Source organism: Camarhynchus parvulus, chromosome 12 (genome assembly GCF_901933205.1).
Source record: "Camarhynchus parvulus chromosome 12, STF_HiC, whole genome shotgun sequence".
Lineage (NCBI taxonomy): Eukaryota > Metazoa > Chordata > Aves > Passeriformes > Thraupidae > Camarhynchus > Camarhynchus parvulus.
This window is the reverse complement of record NC_044582.1, coordinates 13,091,120-13,110,808: the sequence shown is the minus strand read 5'-3', so window position 1 is coordinate 13,110,808 and position 19,689 is coordinate 13,091,120. Positions and strand designations below refer to the sequence as shown.

General features: G+C 42.8%; 1 protein-coding gene across 1 annotated transcript in view; it reads left to right on the top strand.

Annotated features, from left to right (window-relative positions):
- The window catches only part of CADPS (calcium dependent secretion activator), a 203,022-nt gene that overhangs the window by 95,980 nt on the left and 87,353 nt on the right, over positions 1-19,689 (top strand). The window contains 3 exon segments of the mRNA XM_030956450.1: positions 1,395-1,461; positions 9,440-9,548; positions 10,577-10,789. Of these exon segments, the coding sequence (XP_030812310.1) occupies positions 1,395-1,461; positions 9,440-9,548; positions 10,577-10,789 (389 nt within the window).

Below are 19,689 nucleotides of genomic sequence, written 5' to 3'. Positions count from 1 at the left end.
TGCTTTTCAGAGCTGAGGATGTGACAAAAAATTGAAACTGTCCAGGAAGCTTGATGTTGGAAATAACTCTCCAGTCTGGTTTTGGTGCTATAGAAGTGACTTTGTTTCACTTTTATTTTCATGGCATTTTGTTAAATTTCATCCATTATTAGGTGATTTACATCACTTATCTTTTCTAATTCCTCCTCCTCCTGTTTTCTGTGCTTATGAGATCAGAGCCAGTTGTCTTGTGTGAAGTTTATTTTTTTCACCATGATCACAGGCACCAAAGCCAGAGAGGACAGATCCCCTGTCTTGTTTGTTTTCCTGATCTCAGCTGATAGTAGGGCTGTTTTCTGGGTTTCTTCTACTAACATTTGATCTACATGTAGAACTCTGAGGTTTGTACCTCTTGCTACCAGAACTGAGATTATCTTTCTGTTGATGTTAGCAGCAATAGCCAAAAGGACATTTATTACCTTCTTCTTGGGCTAGCCAAAGACTCAAAACCCACATCAGCATGACTTGGAGTTGTGTGATTTAAACATTCACCAAGCGTATGCTAGATCCCTTCTGGCATAAGGAACTCCTTGCATAACCAAAAATGAAGTCTTTTTTGTATTTATTGAGCCAGAACTAAAGTAATTATAATGATACATAAAACAACTTAATGCTGAATAATATCCTTATGTTTATTATTAGCCTGGTGCTGCCACTAGTTTTGCCAGTGTTTGTGTTATAGTGTCACAGTGGCCAATTCATCACAGAGATTAAATGCTTATTTTGACATTAATTTTTAAAGTTAATTCTTCCTTTGTAGAAAACAGTAAATTCACTCCTCCTCAGAGATTATTCAGTTTGCCTGAATTATCTGTAGCCAAGCCATTTCTTGGATTTCATCTTAGAGCTGCTCAGTGAAGTGTCCTGGTTTAGTCAGTCCAGTGGATATTGAGATTCTGTGTGCTGGGTTTGATGTAGGAAGTGTCCCTCTGTTTGACAGCTCCCCTCAGCAAAATGGTTTTATGAAGGCTAAAGCAGATTTGGGGTTTCTCTCCCTTAATTCTTCTGTTGCCAATGCATTCTTCACCCATCCAACCATGTTGTAGCTATTCACTGGCACTAAAGAGGTTCAAATCCTGAGCAAGTTGTGAAAGACAAAAGGAAAAAGAGAATTAATACTGTGTAACATTAAGGCTCTGTAAGATTTTTTGTCACTTTCTTTGCAGGTAATCTGTTCAGGCTAGAAATAAACCCATTCAGGAACGCTGCTGAGCTTGAGAGTCTTGTAATTGCTCCTTCTTGTGCATTAACTTCAGTTTCTAAGTGTAAACATTCTAAGTGTAAACAAAATATACTGAAAAGCAAGAGAACAGATTAACACTCGTGTACTGAATTCACCTGTTCTTTTCTCCTAGGTATTTATGGGCCATTGGTAAAAATGTTTGGAAGAGATGGAAGAAACGATTCTTTGTCCTGGTCCAGGTAACAGATGTAACTAGAAGTGATCTTAAATCACAACATGAAGTACTTGAGTCTGTCCTCTGGCCATTTTCAGTGCCATGTGATTGATGCTGAGCTGTGGTTCTGTGCAGGGTGTCTGTTAATCATGGATTCTTTTCTAAATGTATGGGTGTTCTCAAGGATATCCCTGTTGCAGACTTCTAGCCTTGAGTTTTCAGATGCGCTTGAATGCTTGATAAAATGGAGAATCAATTTTAATGAGGAATTAATGGGGCGGGGAGGAAGCTCAGTCTGTCTTGGTTGGAGGTTCTTGGGCTCTCTTTTGAACCTCCAGGTTAAATTTGGAGTCCATTTTGAATGTACAGAAGTTTTATCACTGGCTATGTCAGAATCAGCATCAAATCATTCTTGACATCTATCTTGCCTTCACATTTATTACTGCTTCTCATTGTCTACAGCTCTCACTGATCATTTTGCAGTCATCATTTTGCAGTGTCTTCCTTTTTCCCTTTTTTCTTGTTTTCACTTTTTGTCCTCCCACTTTCGTTAGACCTGTACATTTGACCACTGTTAAGAATTTCAAGGAAACAGGCAGATGTCCTCTGTAACCTAGAAAGGTTCTGCTCAGTGCTTTGTTAGATCTTCCCTCACCTTCCAAGGGCAGGTGAAACCACTGCATTGGCCACAGAGGTGTGTGTCCCCCGTGTGAGTGATCCATCTTCACACCAACCTGAGGCAATCACAGAGTCCTCTTGGGTCCATCTCTCTCTCCCTTCTCTCTGGATTCCCTTGGTGTGTTGTCTCCAAGTGGGAGGAATAAAACCTTTGTTCAGGGTTTTCTATGAAAGCAACACAGAGATGCTCTGATGGAATAACATGGGATCCAACTGAGATCTTGTGACACCAGAGATCCAAACTGATCAGGTCAGAAGGTAAAACCCTGCTGCTGATGAAGCAGATGGCAGGTCTGCTGTAGAGGGGCAAAGTATAAGAACAGACTTGGTGTAAACCAGGTGCACCAGACTCTACATTTGGAGCATGCTTGTTTGTGTGCTGTTCTGTGCTGGTAAGGAGTCCAAGCAGTCCCTCTTCCATCTTAGACACCTGATTTCCCTGGTCCTAAATCACCTGGTGTAAGCTGGTTCCTTTGTTTTGTGTTAATTATTGCTCCAAGTTCAGCTGTCTCAGTAGGAAGCTTAATTGTATTCAATCCCCTTTTAGCCATCATGGCTGGCTTCCATAGCATGAAACTATGGGGCACATAGGGAAATCCATCCTTGGGGAGTAGAGGAGATTTAGGATGTGTGGGACCCATGTAAGTAGCAGGCTATTTGGAGAGACTCATTGAGTACCTAGTCCCATAACCAAGTATGATCAGCAGAAAGAGTTTAAGTGTTCATTTGGTACTCCACATGGGGTCAAAATGGCCACAGAGAGGGAGGAGGTAGTGTGGAGCAGCCACAGGGCATGCCTCTATCTGCTTTTCCTTTTTGGGAACATTTTATACTGACCCTGTTCTTTGGCAGAGATTGAAGGATTGCTTTTTTCTGTATGTTTCCTTTATTATGTTCTGAAATAAAGTTAGAAGTGCTATGGCAGTCCATGTCACCTGTAGTGCAACTGGTATTGCTTTTCCCTGAGAGACAATTCAGTCCTATTAGACCAAGTTCTCGGTTGTTTTTTTCTCTGCGAAGAGGGATGCTCCAAAGCAGAGAGTCATTTTTCCCAACCTCATTTCTCCCATAAATAATTCTATTGATACTCTTCTGTGCAAGGGTTTGGACTTGTCTCTCAGAGCCTTCTGGCCATTCAGTGTGGTTGCAGTTGCTTCTCTGGTTTTTAGCTGCTATATATTCTTCAGCTTGCTGTGGAATTGAAGCTCTCAGAGTTATTCCATGTTTTCTCATGTTACTAGGTCTGTATTCGTCAGTTGGCATATCAGAGCAGGATTTGGCCAGAAAAGCAATTCATTTGAATAAGATGAGCAGACTTTTGCCCCCAGAGAGTCTCTGTAGCCCACCTCAGAAATTCCAGCTGCCACTGCAGCTTCTCTGTTATGTTACCGTTTGCTCAACATTTGGTGCAATGTAAAGTGTTCTGCCGTACATCAAATATAAACAAGAAACACTCTCTATGCAGTCCCTCAGATGTAGTTTGAGCATATTGAACATGTCAGCAGGCAATAAAGATGGAATAAAAATACTTTGCTGTCCGTATGTTTGTCATTTGCTTTTCATGCAATGCAAAGGATGGGTGCTGATACGAACAGGGATTGGCAGTAAAGGTGTTGATGTCCAGGATGCTCTGAACTCTGCTAAACCACAGGCAGAAAATAACCCCTTCAGGAAGGTGAGCTGGCTCTTGTTACAGAGAGTGGACAAGGAGCAGCCCCTCTTTCAGGAGCTTCATCCACACCAGCCTCCTGCCTGCACCAGAGTTGAGAGATAGAGCCCAAAGCATAAAGCCCATTTGACATATAGTGGTCTGGTCAGTCCCTGACCCTGCCAGGAGGGCAAGGCTGTTTGGAGGAGTAACTAAACATTTCCTTTCTGATCCCTTGTCTCTGTCCCTTACCTTTAGCATCTTCTATTGCCAGAGCATCTCCTGTTGCTTGCAGAATAACCTGCCCCTCATGGTCTTGTGCTCTGTCCCTCTTTCCCCATTTCAGATGGACACAGCCTTGATTCTTTCAGTGCCATTGAGTGGTACCTCTCTGTCTTCTGGTACCTGTGGTTAAGAAATTCGTGGTAATAAATACTCAAAGTCTTCATAACTATTTAAACAAGGCACAAAAGTGCCAAACTGCATGGGTGGCACCAAGGAGGAAGGTGTTGATGGCAGTTTGTCTCTTTTGTGTCAGTGAAGCCTTGCCGCCAAAAACGGAGGCTTTGCGCGCGTATGGAGAAAAAGCAGCTCTGCTGGGAGCGCTTCCACTGCTACTTGGCTTGTGTTAAGCCCTAGAGAGAAGGGGAAAGGAGCAATAACTTCCTTGTAATTTGGGTGGAATAATCCCTCGCACCTTCTGTGTCTGTGTAACTGCAAGGGTTATACAGGAGTGAAGTGATTTGTTTGGGTGTAGTGGCTGCGAGCAGTTCCTTTGTGTCATTTCTAGACCTGAGCCTCAACTCTCCAGCACCTGCCTTGCTGGGTGGACTTGGCTGAGCCTCTTGGGGAAGGGTTATGGCATGGCATGGCTGGCAGAGCAAGAGTGTGTGCTCCTCCAGCACCGATCCATGCATTAAGAGGGGTTAGTTTTCCCTTCCGAATGAATCGCAGTCCTCTCTGTACACTGCCCACCCTTCTCATAGACACCCTTTGAGATGAGCAGCAGAAGAGCAGAATACTGATTAGATGTAAATTACATGGCAGAGACTCGTTACTTGCCTAATTTTAAATCCTGAGATATGCAGTGTGAAAATGATGGCAGAATATGGCCCTGAGCTTGGATGGAAATGGTCCGCAGCATCACAAGCGAGGAAAATGCTTCGTAAAGGCAGCAGTAATGCCAGTGGCAGTGGTAAGCAAAAGCAATTAAGCTATTTAGGGCAAAGTTCTCTGTGACTGGTTAGGAAAGAAAATGTACATCCATTTCAGATGTTGTTAAGTGTTTCTTAAGTTCCTGTATCAGCTGCTTGAGCGCAGCACACAAATTTCAGCCAGTTTGCCAATTAGACCCTCATGCAAAAGCTGGGATTTTTGATAGCTGGCAGAGCTTGTATTAATTCTTTGCAAGGTCTGATGTGCTGTACTGGCAATAACACCATGGTTGGTTATGGTGGGTTTGCTGGCTTTGCAATAGGAAATTTCTTACAATGATTTTTAAGGGCAAGTGAATTAATTACACTGAGATTTCAGACTGAATCTGTTCATCTCTTATCATAACCCCATTTCAGTGCTCTGGCAGCATATGGGAAGTAACACTCCATGGTACCTGGATGACATGTCTGCTGAGTAGCTTGAAGCAGTTTTCAGCTGATTGTGTCTGATGGTGTTTGCAGAATGTTGTTGGAACCAGATCAACTCTCTGCAGATTAAAACCAGTTGCAGTGTCTACGCCTGGATCTATTGTTCTAGTGACAGACTCCCTAAACTCAGTATAATTTAGACTAATAGTGACAGTCCTTGCTTTTAGCAAAACTCAGCTGACTTGGGATAAGATGAAATGAAGTAAGAGTTCAGTAACTCTGAATATCACCCCAAAATTGAAAATAATTCAGCAGAATTGCAGTGTGGTACACCAGCAGTCCTAGACCGTGGTCTTCAAGCTGAGATGAATGACCCATAGCTGGTCCCCATAATCATATTAAATAATGTTTTCTCTTAGACCCTTGCTGAGAATTAGGCATAGATGGTGATTCTTGTAAAATCTGGAGTGTAATGATACATACAAAATGTCTGGAAGCTGCTGGGTAAACTGATGCCACAGCTAGTTATGCCGGGCTGCAGTAGGTCCTGCACATCCTGTCCATACTCACACAGGATGAATTCCCACCACACAGCCCTGCCCAGGAGAGTACACACATCTCCTGCCTGAAGACAGAAGCTGGGACAACTGTTTTGTGCAGTTTTTTAGAGCTGAATGGATATGCTGAGATGGGAAAACTGCTGTTTTCACTTTTTTTTCTTAAAGCTAGATCATTTCCTCTGCTCATTTGTGTCAGGAAAGGGCTTGGGAGGCAACATACAGCTGCAACCAGAGGACAAGAGTCTCCCATCAAAGTGGAAAGCTGTATTACAGCTGGCAGTATCTTCGCACGGTTTCTCTCCCTTGGGACAAAATGCATGCTGTTAATTTAGAAAAGGTCCATTAAAGAATTTAACCCAAGTAGGGTGGTGTTGTGTCAACAGTAAAAAAGGGGGAGCAAATGACTGAGCTCAGAGTGTGAGGCATGACAATTAACAGGTTTGAGCAGGATCCTGGGGAAAGCAGTGCTCGCTAGAGCAGGAGTCTCTGGTGGAGAAACCAGGACAAAGTCAGAACTGGTTAATGCATATCTGCTGTATTTATTAATCAGTTGGATTATATAGCTGGTGACAGAATATGGTCAAGTGCCAAGAAAGTCAGATTTAATTTAGCAGCCTGGGAATAGTGAACTTTGGCATTTGTCTCCTGCTGTCTGCTTCCCCTTTCCTGAATTTCTTTGTCTGTTCCCTCACCTTTTTTTCCTCTTATGTTCTTTTGTCTCAAATTATTTCTCAAAGTGTTTTCCCCTTTTTGTAATGAACCAACCAGGGGTGCCTTGGATTAGTTCCCTTCTTTTACTTTCTCTCAGTTCAGCTTCCTTAGATGCTCCTTTCCTGGCTGTCATCGAGTCCCTGGATGAAATCCCAGCTGCTTTGTGAATTTGTCCCTCACTGGGCAGAGATTTCTCCTCTGTCTTCCTTCAGTTTCCTCTCTGTATCTGTGTTTTTTCCAATTACTCAAACCATTCATCTTGCCCATCCCATCTGCTCGCTCGCTCTCATACTCAGCTATGGTTCAGAGTGAACTCAGCAGGCTGTAAGATTAATTTCTGCTATTAACTGTTTCACTTGTCTGGCCACTTCTGAGCTTTACAGAAAGCAGGCTCTGTAAAGCACAATATTTTGGAGGACTGATGAAAGGCAAGTGCAATCTTCTCTTGACCCTACAGTACTGTTCTGCAGCAAAGCACAACTGTGACATACTGAGCTTTCTAGAATCTCATTTTCTTGGGCTTGGCTTTACCACTGCTTGTAAATGGAAGGAGCCACATTGCACTGGTAGCCATGGCACCAAATTCTCTCTGACCCCAAGCAGTAAATGCTCCAGGCAGCAGGATAGGGCACACAGGCTGGTCTGCCAGTCCTTCAAGTCAGTAGCTTGAGTTGTTTAGGTGCAGGCATTCTGCATGGCACAGTTGGCATTTCTTCCAGAGGCCATCATTAGCTTTGTCCTCTCTCCAGCCTGATCCTTGGCTTGCTCCTGCCAGCAAGCTCAATTCCTGAGCTTGGGCTTCTGAGCTGTGTGAGTAGAGAGGAAGTAGGACATGAACCTGGATGAGCCCTGGCTCACTGCCTGTTATAGACCCATCTGCAGCTTTCTCTTGAAGGTCTCTTCTAACAACAATGTTCCTTCAAGGAAATCCTGTGCATTCTAACAGGAGAGATCAGTTTGCTTTGCCTCTGTCCCAGGATGGCTCCACCAGAGCCTACTGTCTACACCTGTCATTTATAACCTTTAACATGAAAAATACGAGCTCTGAAATGCCTTTGTCCCTACGTTGCCACTGTGTTGCTATGGTTGTCTTATTGATAGGGCAGAAGAATATTTGCTGGGTCCAAAGAGGAGTGGAATTACTTGTATATGAAGTAGAGCCCAAAATTCAGACCTCATGTTCAGGGTCAGAGCTGAACTATTGAATGAATTGCCTGTTGCTATAGACCATACAGGAAAAGCAAAAAAAACATTAGTGGTATTAAGGTTCTTAATAAATGTCAGCATAGGTTAGCACTGACTCATTTCAGGAATTGCATTTATCATGCAGTCCCTGAAGTTCAGGCTGTCTAATGCAGAGAAATCGAATTCTCACTGCTCAGACGAGATCTCTAGGATTTTCCCATAAATAAAGCGCATTCCGGAGTTTCTCCAGGAGATGGCAGCAGCATACTGCAACTACGACTGAATGAACGCCACCGGAGTCTGAATGTTGTGCTGAGGGGCACTGGGTTATTTTTAGATTCCTTCGTGTTAATCTTTTTAATTTCTGTGTTGCCCATACGATGGTAGGCATGCAAAGTTCAGAACAGGGAATATGCACTGGTGTGCTCCTGCTATTGGTCTGCTACTTGTCAATCTTCCGTCAGTGCTGGTAGTTTTAAGGAGGATGCAAGATGCTTAAAGCATCGCTTTTAGTCTTACTCCCACAAATGTGTTAATGATAGAGTTTATTCTTAGGTGGCTTTTGGAGCTGTTCCTGGAGAAAGGCTCGGCGCAGGCAGGGCTGCTGGAGCAGGCTGGCAGCGAGCAGAAGCCCATAGAGGGCAGCAGTAAACCGAGTGGTGTCTGGGAGATGCTGTGCCAATAGACGGGTCCCTCGACTTCAATCAATTACATTTTATTAGTGAGAGATGCCACTAAAATAAGTGCTGCATGTATCTTTGTAGCTGAGAAATTTGGCTGGAGTTTGAAGGCAAAACCCCTCAGCCCATCCATGCTCCCATCTTTCAGGATCTCTCCCAACTTCCAAAAAATGACAAGCACGATTCATTGCCACCCACCAGAGTTTTAAAGTTTCTTCCAGAGGTCAAGAAAATGTCCAGACGAATAAAATTACGTCAGGCGTCCAGGATGTGACACAACCTTAACAAAGTCATTTGAAATCATTTGACAGTAAATTTCCCTGTGAGTTCCTCGCCTGGGGCACGGAGAATCCTCTCCTCCCCTGGCTGGATGAGCTCCTTGCCGACCGTGCAGATCGCAGCGCGCCGAGAACGCGCGGGGCCTGATGCGGCCTGATGGGCTCCTAAAGGCGATCCCGGAGCCCGGCAGAGCCCCGCAGCTGAGCCGGCTTCCGTCAAGAGCTTGACATTGAATGTATCGTGTCATGCAGATGGTACCTCAGAGGAGTGAGAGCTGCCATTTACAGCACTGATGACAACAACTGCCGAGATCAGTGGCATCTTAAGATTGCTTTAATATGACTGGCACCTAGCAATTTAGCTCACATTGTTTGTGACAGGGTGTCACTCTTGCACTTGTCTGGGGATGAATGATAGAGGGTTTTAAGCCGTGGAGCTTCCTCTTTTGGAGGAAATTAAACCGCTGTATGTACTGATGCAGAGAATTAGGTGCGTGCTGCAGGAGGGTGTGCTAAGAGAGGACTTTGCAAAAGCCTGGTAAGAAGTTGAGTCTGTCTCTAATGTGTAATGAACATCCAAATTACCCCACAATCCCCCATCCCTTCAAACACCCTGTAAGCGCTTTGGATTGCCTTGTGGTGGTCACCCGGTGCCATCTTAGGTTTGTGGTTTTCTTCAGGTTAGTCAATATACATTTGCTATGTGCAGCTACCGGGAGAAAAAAGCAGAACCTCAAGAGCTGCTGCAGCTCGACGGATACACTGTGGACTACACCGACCCGCAGCCAGGTACGGGCGGCGGCTCCCGCGCTCACCGCTCCAACGGGACTCCTCTCTCTTCCCCTCCCTGCCTGCAGCTGAACTCTGATCAGCACTATTCTAAATATGTTTGTGTTTATATTGATCATTAGCTGTGCATGACTTTACTATAAATAGATCTAAGGGACTGAGCTAGGAGTTGCACCAGAGGAGGGAAACACTCATCTCTTCTGGGGAGCCTAAGTGAATTAGACACTTAAGTCCCATTGAAATTTTATTGTGAGCTGAATGCTCAAATTGAGTAACAATTCTAACCTGTGCCTTCAGATTATATTCCCTAAATAAAAGGCTAGCAGCTATGCTTGTCTTTGTTGTGGGAGCATTTTTGCCTGCCCCATTCTCACTAGGAAGAATGTCAGTGCATGGAAGGGGCAGGGACAGAAAACCTCTGGTACCTGGAGCTACTTGTTGGTGGTTGAGACCCTTATTCAAGTGGACAAGCATCATTTTTCTTTTATTTCAGTGGGACAACTTGCTAAGCATGGTGATCCTCACCATGCCCTGGGTAATGGTGTCCCCAGAAGAGATGAGAAAAATACAGTAGGTTGTTGTCAAGCCCTTTATTGCCTTTATTCCCTTTATTCTCATATCAGGGAGATGGGAGGATGGGTGCCAAATCAGGGCAAAGATAGAAACAAGGATATCACCCAAGGACCTTTTTCTGCAGTGTGAGCACTGATGCTTTCAGACTAATGGGGAACCTCCCACTCAAACCCCATTTTTAATTGGGCTCCAGTGGTGCCCACATGGAACTTGCACAGATGGAGCTGTAGGTGAGAGAAGCAATTAATCCAAGTGTGTTGGGGCACGTTTTAGTAATTGGGTTACCTGGGGACCTGTGTTGCAGGTGAGTTTGGTGCAGGGGAGGGGACTGAGCTGGGAGCAGCATGGGACTGGGTGAAGAGACACCCGAGCAGTGGTGGGGTGGGAAACAGGGAGAGATCTCCTGACTGGCCTCAAAGTCTGTGAAACTGCATTGTCACTTCCTTTCCTGCCAGGTTTGGATGGTGGCAGAACATTTTTCAACGCTGTGAAGGAAGGAGACACGGTGATTTTTGCAAGTGACGATGAGCAGGACCGAATCCTGTGGGTCCAAGCCATGTACCGAGCCACTGGCCAGTCTCACAAACCTGTGCCACCTACCCAAGTGCAAAAGCTAAATGCTAAAGGAGGAAGTGTACCCCAGATAGATGCTCCAATCTCTCAATTTTGTAAGTAAAGAAGTTCTCCTAGACAGCTAAAGTCTTTGATGGAAAGATTTTCTGCACTGATGTAAATCAATATTCACACACGTTTCTGATTTCAAAACAAAATGTTTTTTCATTATTATAAAACTTCTTTTTACATCAGTAGATCCAGAAGCAGTTAACCTGTGTGTTTGACAGAACCAAACTCAAGAAACAAAATTCCTTGGGGAACTTGTCAATGGGTATTTTAAAGTGCAATACTTGATGGAGGAGAGAGACTGGGATCTGAGAGCCTGAGACCCACCTTGCCTTCCACAGACATGTGTTTTACCCCCACACAATAAATTGCACACCCAGATCAGAGCAATTCATTAGCACCATTAGCTGTCTGTCAAATGCATCATGTGCTCAAAACTACAGGTGCAAATCTTGCAAGTATGAAATGCACACACAAAAAGAGGTCTCCTGTTGAATATTCAACTGTAGGAAAACATATGGTATTTTTAACAGGTTGCTTTGCAGGCCAGTTAGATGTGAATTTAAAGCAATCATCTTTTAAGCTGTAGCTATGCTGCATGTCCTATGCAGTTACACACACTTTGCTTCATCTGAAATTTAGAGCAATTTCTTTTCTCTTACAAATCTAATTTGATTATAAACCACATAAATGCCTCTTCGCTCATTTTTCTTGAAGGTCTCAATCATCTGCAGCCCCTTTATTATGTAATATACAGCATTTCTTGCTAGTTTCAGCAAAATTTAAGAATTATTATCATTAAATATAAGCAAAATAAGGAAAAGTCGTAAATATTAAATAATCCTTCTGATTAAAATAGATTTCAACTTTTTAAAATAGTCTCTGTAAAGCAGTTATGGAGTATATTGTAAGGAGCTCAGAAAATCTGAGCTTTCCTTATCAATAGCATTTAACCATCTTTTATATTTGTTTAACTTCTTCATGTCAGTATTTATAGAAAGTAACAATACAAGACATACAGCTGTATGACCAGTACTACAGCAGAAAACCTCTGCTTGCTTTTTTTTTTTTTTTGTGTGTCTTCCACATGCCTCTGTGTTTTGGCCTCCCTTCTGCTTTGCATTGCTGCTGCTGCAAGTGAAACAGTGTGATGCAGTGTGGTAACCTATGGTCAGTGTTTTCATTTCAATGATCCTCATCCTCTTCATTGCAGTCACTGACTTTGGGAGTGCAAGGTGTAAACAACTCGGGTTGGCAAGGAAGGACACTTCTCAGAAAGCCAAAATGGGAGGTGGGAATTGGCCTCTTGCAAGTGGGACATTTTCTGGCTGAGATAAGCCTCTAGGCCTGGCTGAGTTGTGCTGACCTGAGAGCATTCCCAGGGATTTATGTCCCTCTGCCCAGAATGTTTAATTGGAGAGTTCTTGGAAATAGCAGGCACAGGTCCTTCTATGGCTGCTTTTTCACATGCTAAAAGCCTTCAAAGGATAGCAACAGAGGGATTCTGCCTGTGTCTCCCTCTCCTAACAAGTGATGCTGAAGGCTGCTCTTAGTTGTGGGGTTGGTGCACTGGGGTGCACTCCTGTCCATCCCAGCATGATCCCTGCAGAGTGGGATGAGAGCAGAGAACATCAAACTGAGGAAACACCTTTCCTTCCACTCTTCTCCCATCCCTGCAGACATCAAGCTTGGAGAATTTTTCCACTGGGTAAATTCCTGATATTTACAGAGTTTTCAGTTCACCAGACCAATATGAAGGGTCAGGTGAGGTATTGCTTTCTAAGACACATCATAGCAGCTGTAGCAAAATCTGCCAGGATTTTGAGGAGGAAAAAGGATTGCCCAGGGCTGTGGACACTTAGGTGTATGATTTGCTTGCACAGCCAAGCCCTGTGTTTGTAGGAGAGCTGAACCTCTCTGCTTAGGGTACCTGGGGTGGAGAAGGGGCAGCTGGCTTGTCCTAAACCTTGCCACAGATCAGGGATGTCACTGACTGGGCCCAGGAGTCAGCTCTGCACCTACACAGCCCAGCATGTCCATCAGAGCCTTGTGCTGCTTGTGGTCCTCCAGACTCAGTGTGACTGTGCTCAGAGCTATAGACATGCCACAGGCTTGACCTTGTTTTTGCATCTCGCTCACTTGCCAGGAGGCAGGGCTCCCTCATCCTTGCTTCTGGTGAAAACAGCCAAGATTTCACCCCCTGGGCCCTCCAGGGCATTCGAGGGAGTCAGCATCTGACCTCAGTTTCTCTCACTTGTTCTGATGCCAATGCCAGCTCCAAATCTGGATCATTTTGCTTTTTATAACACCACCACCCTCTTTCCATCCACAATGTATTTTTCTGTAAGTTGCACAGCGTTAGTCTCCCCATTTTGCTGCAAGAACTCGGAAACTCTCTTGGATGTGTTGTGCCAAAGCCTGGGAGAGAGAGACTAGTTGGCTCATCAGTCCATCAGTGTGATGGCATAATACTTGAGCATCTTCTGGACTACTGTGTTTTGTCCTTGGTTTTCCTTCCTCCTCCCCCTTTTGATCTAGATCCCTCTGACAGGTCTTTGTGCACATCCTACAAGAGGAAGAAGGCAACATGCCATAATACACCTTCGTCTCAACAGAAAAGGCTGCTCATTTTTCATATTTCAGCATGTATACATGGCAATGCTTGTTGCAAAAGTCATAGGGCACAACAGTTAAATGATCCCAAGCAACAATGAGTCATGCATGCTACATATGAGAAGTCCTAAATGCACAAATGCATATCTCAGCTCCTTCAGTCTTGAAATCCGAACATACCAAGTATTGCATTTTTAAAAGGGTCTAAGTTTGTTACTGGTTTTGTATTTGGCTTGGGTGTTTTGGTTTGGGGTTTGGGTTTTGCTTTTTTTTTTTTCTTTGCCTGCGGAAAGGTAAGGACTTCTGTGAGACATTTTATTCTTGTTCGTTTATCTCTATACCTGTCATATTTTTATTTTCTTTGTGCTTATTAGAGGCTATGGTGAATGAGGATGTGCAAAGAAGTAAATGTTAAGCCATTTGACGAGTAACTGTTGTTACAGCTTCCATGTCGTAGCAGTCCGAGACGGCTCATGCGCATGCATGCACACGCACAGAAAATCCAGCCCTCCGTGCCTGGCATGGAGCTGTCTGTTGCACAGAAACTTGGGAAGCACATATCTTGCTGTTTGGGAAACTTGGGAGAAATAGTAAATTCCATTTGGCTCCCGCCTCTTTTAACTCAGTAAATATAAAGTTTGAGCAGCACTCAAATTCTCATCCGCAGTTCGATGGCAGCACTTGGCTTAGAAGTAAACAGACAGCTCCGAACCAGGGTGGAGTTTATTTTATTTGCAATTTAAGTACTGAAAAAATAGATCCTGCTATTCATTAATTTTTGTATGACTTACAGTTCCTTTTACGTGGGTGAACAATACCTGTTAGAATGAAAAGTTTTGCTTTTTTTGTTTTGCTACAATTTCAAAGAAAAACTCCATTTACACAAAGCTGTGCTTTTCTCCAGTGTTCGCATTATAAAAGAAAAAACCCCAAACTGTTCTTGTTTACTGTTGAAATCATTCACAGTATTATAGTCAATAATGCTGCCAATACATATTACACCTTTTGGCAATATTTAAGCTTCATAAAAGTGGTCACTTGTCTGAAAGCACCAATCTTTGTTCTGTGTTAGTGATGTATCAAAGAAAATTCCCAAACGTGCTCAACATTCTTTTTTTTTTCTTGAAACCCTTTTTTTTAACATGAAAGATTGGTCTGTACTTGTTTTACGTATCATTTGTGGTTATATTTAGTTTGTAATGTCTGTTTATATTTAATAACTGTTAATCACACCATATACAATGAGTTGGATGTTTTGAGAATTTGTGATGATTTGTTCCCCCATAATAAGTAGCGAGGTTTATTGAGCTGCTTGAGAAATTTTCAGCTATAAGTGGTTTTCTTTTTGGTTGGTTTGATTTTCTTTAAGTTTCTTTTTCATTCTTTGCTTGAACCCAAATATTTAGCTGCTAGGTTAGGGCTCCTGTCTGCTTTCCTGAGCCTTGTTGCTAGTCTTTATGTTATTCTGGTTTGTTCCTTCTTACCCTGCTAACTTCTAGCTGGACTCAAGGGTAAGTGCTTCCCTGTAGCTAGCACAGCTCAGATAATCAGACTAGATTATCTGACATATGCAATGTGCTTTTTTTTTTCTCTTAAATCTTTCTCATGTTTAGATTTTGTAGTACAAACTTTCCATGTTATTTTCCTGAATTGAGATTTGAAATGTAAGTTTCCATACTGAAATTGGGATGCATGTGATGTTTGCATAATTGCCTTCTCTCCCTGGCTTTCACATTGGCATCAAGTGATCCTCTTAGTAAAGCCAATCATTAACATTTCTATTTTTCATTCCAAGATGTAAATAGTAATTAACATCACAATAAAACTGTAAATAATACCTTCTTTTGTTTCATGGAAATTACATCTAGTTGACTGCTTCCTGCCTGAAAACAGATCATTTTGCACTCTGACAATATCCTTTCTCTCCGTGCCGATGATTAGCTTGGTGCAGCGCACCAGAGCGCAGGGCTAACCATGGACACCTCAAAGCATAAAAGGGTAGGGGAGGAGACCCCAAGAGACCCAGAGAAGGTGCAGGACTCCAGAGGAGGCCCTCAGAAACCCCTCCACACATGCCCTGTGAAAAGAGCCCTGAATCATCAAGGTTAGATTAGCTCCTCTCCCATTAACTCGGCAGGGAATGATTTCAGCAGCCAGTGGCAGCTCTCTGGGTCACCCTGCATTTGGAGATGCTGGCCTGCTCCGACTTAAATGCATTTCTCATGGAGGGGTGCTGCTGTTTCCCCAAATTGCTATAAATTATTGTTTTAGCATGGGTCTCAGTCACCAATCAAAGCCGTGCTAGTAAAAAAATAAGCCAGGGGAATTGCTATTTTACTTTTTCCCACTGGTATACCTACTTTGCAAATGACAAAAGCCCAGACCTGTGCTGTAAGAGAGCTTCTCCTTAGTTTGTTCAGTCCTAAACACACCCAGTACAAATCCTTTATTGATGTTAAAATCTTCTGTAATATCTGGTGAGTGCCTGCTTTCCTTAGGAGGGAATAGCATCAGTGGGTCATGAGAGCTGGCAAATATGTATCCGGAGTATCTGAATGCAATTATGAGAAGGAACAGGCGGTGTCATCCCTCTTGGCCATCAAAAAGACTCCTTTTTTCCTTCCTTCTCCTTTTATTTCTTTTTTCTTCTTTTTTCCTACGTGTGAGTATGTGCGTGTGTGTACAAATATCCCTCTGGGTAGCAGGCAGAATTCCTTCTCAGCAGACACTTTCTTTTTTCTTTCTTTATTTTGTTTTCTAAATGTTTGGATTTTCAAAGAGAATTCTTATCAGACTTTACTGGAAAAAAAAAACCAACCCACAAAAGTTTAATTTCAATGCAATACAGATTTTTGCCACTTTGAAAGAAAGAAAGAAAGAGTGAATGAATGAACGAATGAATGAACCTGGGTTTGGCAACATTACATGTATTTGCACCTACAATGCATCGCTATTTTATTAGATTATTAGTTTTGTGCTTTAATTGCTTTACTTTTTTAGATAGTTAAAGTTATCATGAGAACGCTGCTGTGTCTTCTGTATTGTCAACTTGCAGATGCTTCATTGCAGGAATGCAGAATTAAAATGTTAAATCAGTCTCACATAACCTGCATGAATTTAAAACTAGTCTGTAAATCTCTTCTACATTCTTTAAGAAGCCTGGAACTCTAACTTATGAAATACAAATTCACAGGTTTCTGCAGCCATCAATTCAAAATATTTTTAAGTAGTTATAAAGATGCTGTGAAACAATGTTTTATATTATAAATAGCTGTTCTAAAACTGTGTTTTTAACTTGCCACACAAGGAATTATGTAAGTGCATACTACAAATTCTTATTCATCTAACTGCCAATCCTTAGACAACTTAGATTGCAATTCAGTGCCTGGTGTGTCTGGTGATTTACAGGAGCATTCATAACAATTTACTAAAATTCTAACTGAAGCAGAAAAGAATTTGTTTGCAGCAGGGAAAAAGCCATAAGCCACAGGAATAAACAGCCCATTATATTTAAACCTGTCTTCTAACATGCAATAATATGAAGGGGAGAAGAAAGAACTCTTGGCTCTGCAGCTGAGAGGCAAATTGAGGCTCCTGCAGCCGCTGCTGCTCCGCACAGGGAGCAGGTTTGGGGAGCAGGTTTGGGGAGGAGGTTTGGGGAGGAGGTTTGGGGAGGAAGTTTGCAGAGCCCTAAGAACACACACATCATTTCTCAGAGGTAGCAATGCCACAGTGCACAGCGAGGAGGGGATGTGGGAAGTCACCATCCAGCACTGCCAGCAGCTCACTCACAGTCCACCTGGCATTTTAATCCAGGTACAGGGATTCATGGTTTCCCCCTCCAGAACATCAGTATTTGCTAGGGAAGTCTCTTGCTCCACACAGGCAAACAAAATGGGTTTTTCAGGCACTTCCTTGGGTATTTCTTTAACAAGTCACAGCCCAAATGTGTTTGTGAGCAAGAGTTGCCCCTCAGGGTAGGCAGTGGGTTGCAGTGGGCACTCCATGAGCCACCTGCCGTGGTGCATTGCTGGCCAGGCTGGAAAAGTTCTCCCACTTTGCTCAGCCAGGCCAGCAAAGAATTTTCTAGAAATATCTGTAAATGAATAGCTGCCATCAATCATTGTCATTCCTTTATTTCATGTCTCCTGATGAGGTTGACTAGTGTCATTGTTTGTTACTGTCCAAACCACATCTTCATTCTTGTAATGTCAAGCAGATATGACAAGCACACATTTTCCAGATGAGTAAGATACAAAGTCACCTTTTAATTTACAGTTGTTTGGGTTTTTGTTTGTTTGGTGGATTTTTATTTTCTTGCAACAGGGAAATGTGTTGTAAAATCTACTAGATTTTCAGTTGCCTTTGGTACTAAAACAAAGTCACTCGTTAATTAAAAGAAACAAATCTGGAGTAAGAAATTCTTACAATAAAATGGCTACTTAAAGCCTTTTATAACAAGAATTCTTTTATGGAGCTTGTCCCCCGCTATTAACTTCACTGGTCTCAAAGCAAAATCTGCCAAAATTATTGCTGGAGCAAAAGAAATGCAGAGAGCAGGGAAATACATTTAAGAAAAAAAAAAAAAGAGAGAGATTTGACTGGTTTGTCTCTTCCTTTTTAAATAACAGATAAAGAGAAAAACAGCCCTCAGAGAACCAAACAGTGGGACAGTCCTTTGGTTTCCTTGATTCTTGTTACTGTGAAATCTTTATGTTCCTGAAGCTGGCAGATTTTTAAGATTCTGATTTCAAACACATGTAGGGAGGGTGTGTATGACAGGGGTCCAGTTAATGGAGTCGGCACAAAATGCAAACTGGATAAAAATGGCCAAAATAAACCCAGCAGTATTAAAAAAGGCAGTAATGCAGGGGACCAAATGTTATATAAAAGGCCAGAATCTGCAGTTTTGCAGAAGAAAGGTTTGTGGAGCCTGTGCTGGCCATGTCCCTCCACTGGCAGCCTCCCTCCTGAGACCACCATCGAACACCTTTCAGCTGCAGTTGTGTGCAGCTTCTCTAAATATGTAAGATAACTTTTGTGGGCCTGCAGCAGCATTTCAGCTGGGGCCCTGAACAAAGAAACACCAGCGAGCTTGGCACAGCACCTTGGGAAGGGATTGCAAATTACTGGAGCATCATATAACTTTCTTTCTTTGGTTTCTTCTTCCTTTTTAGCTAGAATAACAGAGCAGGGTCAAAAAAGCAGCTGTATTTGACTGAAACAATTAATTTAAAGTACTTTAAAACTGGCTGTACAGTTTGGGTGTGAATATTCACAACTCTCGTTTTGTACTTTAAAATCACATTCAAATTGTATAGGGCATTTTGAAAGAAGGTGGATTAAATGTAAAACTTATTTCATATGCAGATGTTGGCATTATTGTAAATTGCAGATATTTGTTTGAAGCAGAGTAATAATATATTTAGATCTGTTCTTTTCTTTTTGTGTTGCCTACAAAGTTTAATGGTTTTGGTGTAATTTGATTAATGAATTTCTTTTTTAAAAGTGAGCCCATTGGAAAAATCAAAATGCAAAAATAATTGCAAAGTGTGTGGGATGTTTGCTTAGAATAATTAAGGGAAGGTGAGTTTAGTATAGGATTGACTTCTTTAACCTGCTCCTTATTTTTAAGAATTTTGGACCAATGACGCATCCGGCCCAGAGGTGATATTCCATTTAAAAGAAATACACATTTGTGTTACCATTCTCCACAGACATCTCCAGTTCCCATTGTGACAGCTGTGTCCCCTGGGTGGGTGATGTGCACCCACCCAGCCCTGCATCTCTGCTGGTGCAAAATGGTTTGGCCATGCAAGAGCTGCAGTGCTGGGCTGTGCAGGGAGAGCTGCAGCTGCTCATCCTCCTTCCCATGGCAGAAATCCACATTTTAAATCACTGACTGAGCAGAAGTCATGTGCATAATGCTTTTCTGGTCACTTGAGCTCACACAGTGCCATGTCTGATGTCTCTCTCTTCATGTGGGGGTTCTGATGAGGAGAGATTTGGGGCAAATGAGCTTTCGAGCAGGCACCCAACGGAAGATGTGGCTTCAAAGTGTTTAATGAAAGTAAAATTGCCCCTGATTATGGCCAGTTGTGAAGGACATTTAATCACTGTGTCTGTTCTCACGCTTGTCAGGGAACTGTCTGTGCCCCTGCCTTGGGCAGGGAGATTGTAAAAAGCCCAGCCAGACCCTCAGCTCTGTGGAAGCCAGCGGCACTTCAGTCAGTTCCCACCAGCAGAAGGTCTGCTCTGTGCCCACCTTGCTCAGAGAATGTAATATGGGAAAAAGCTTATTAGTCTGGAATAAAAAGTACTCATTTCAAACATG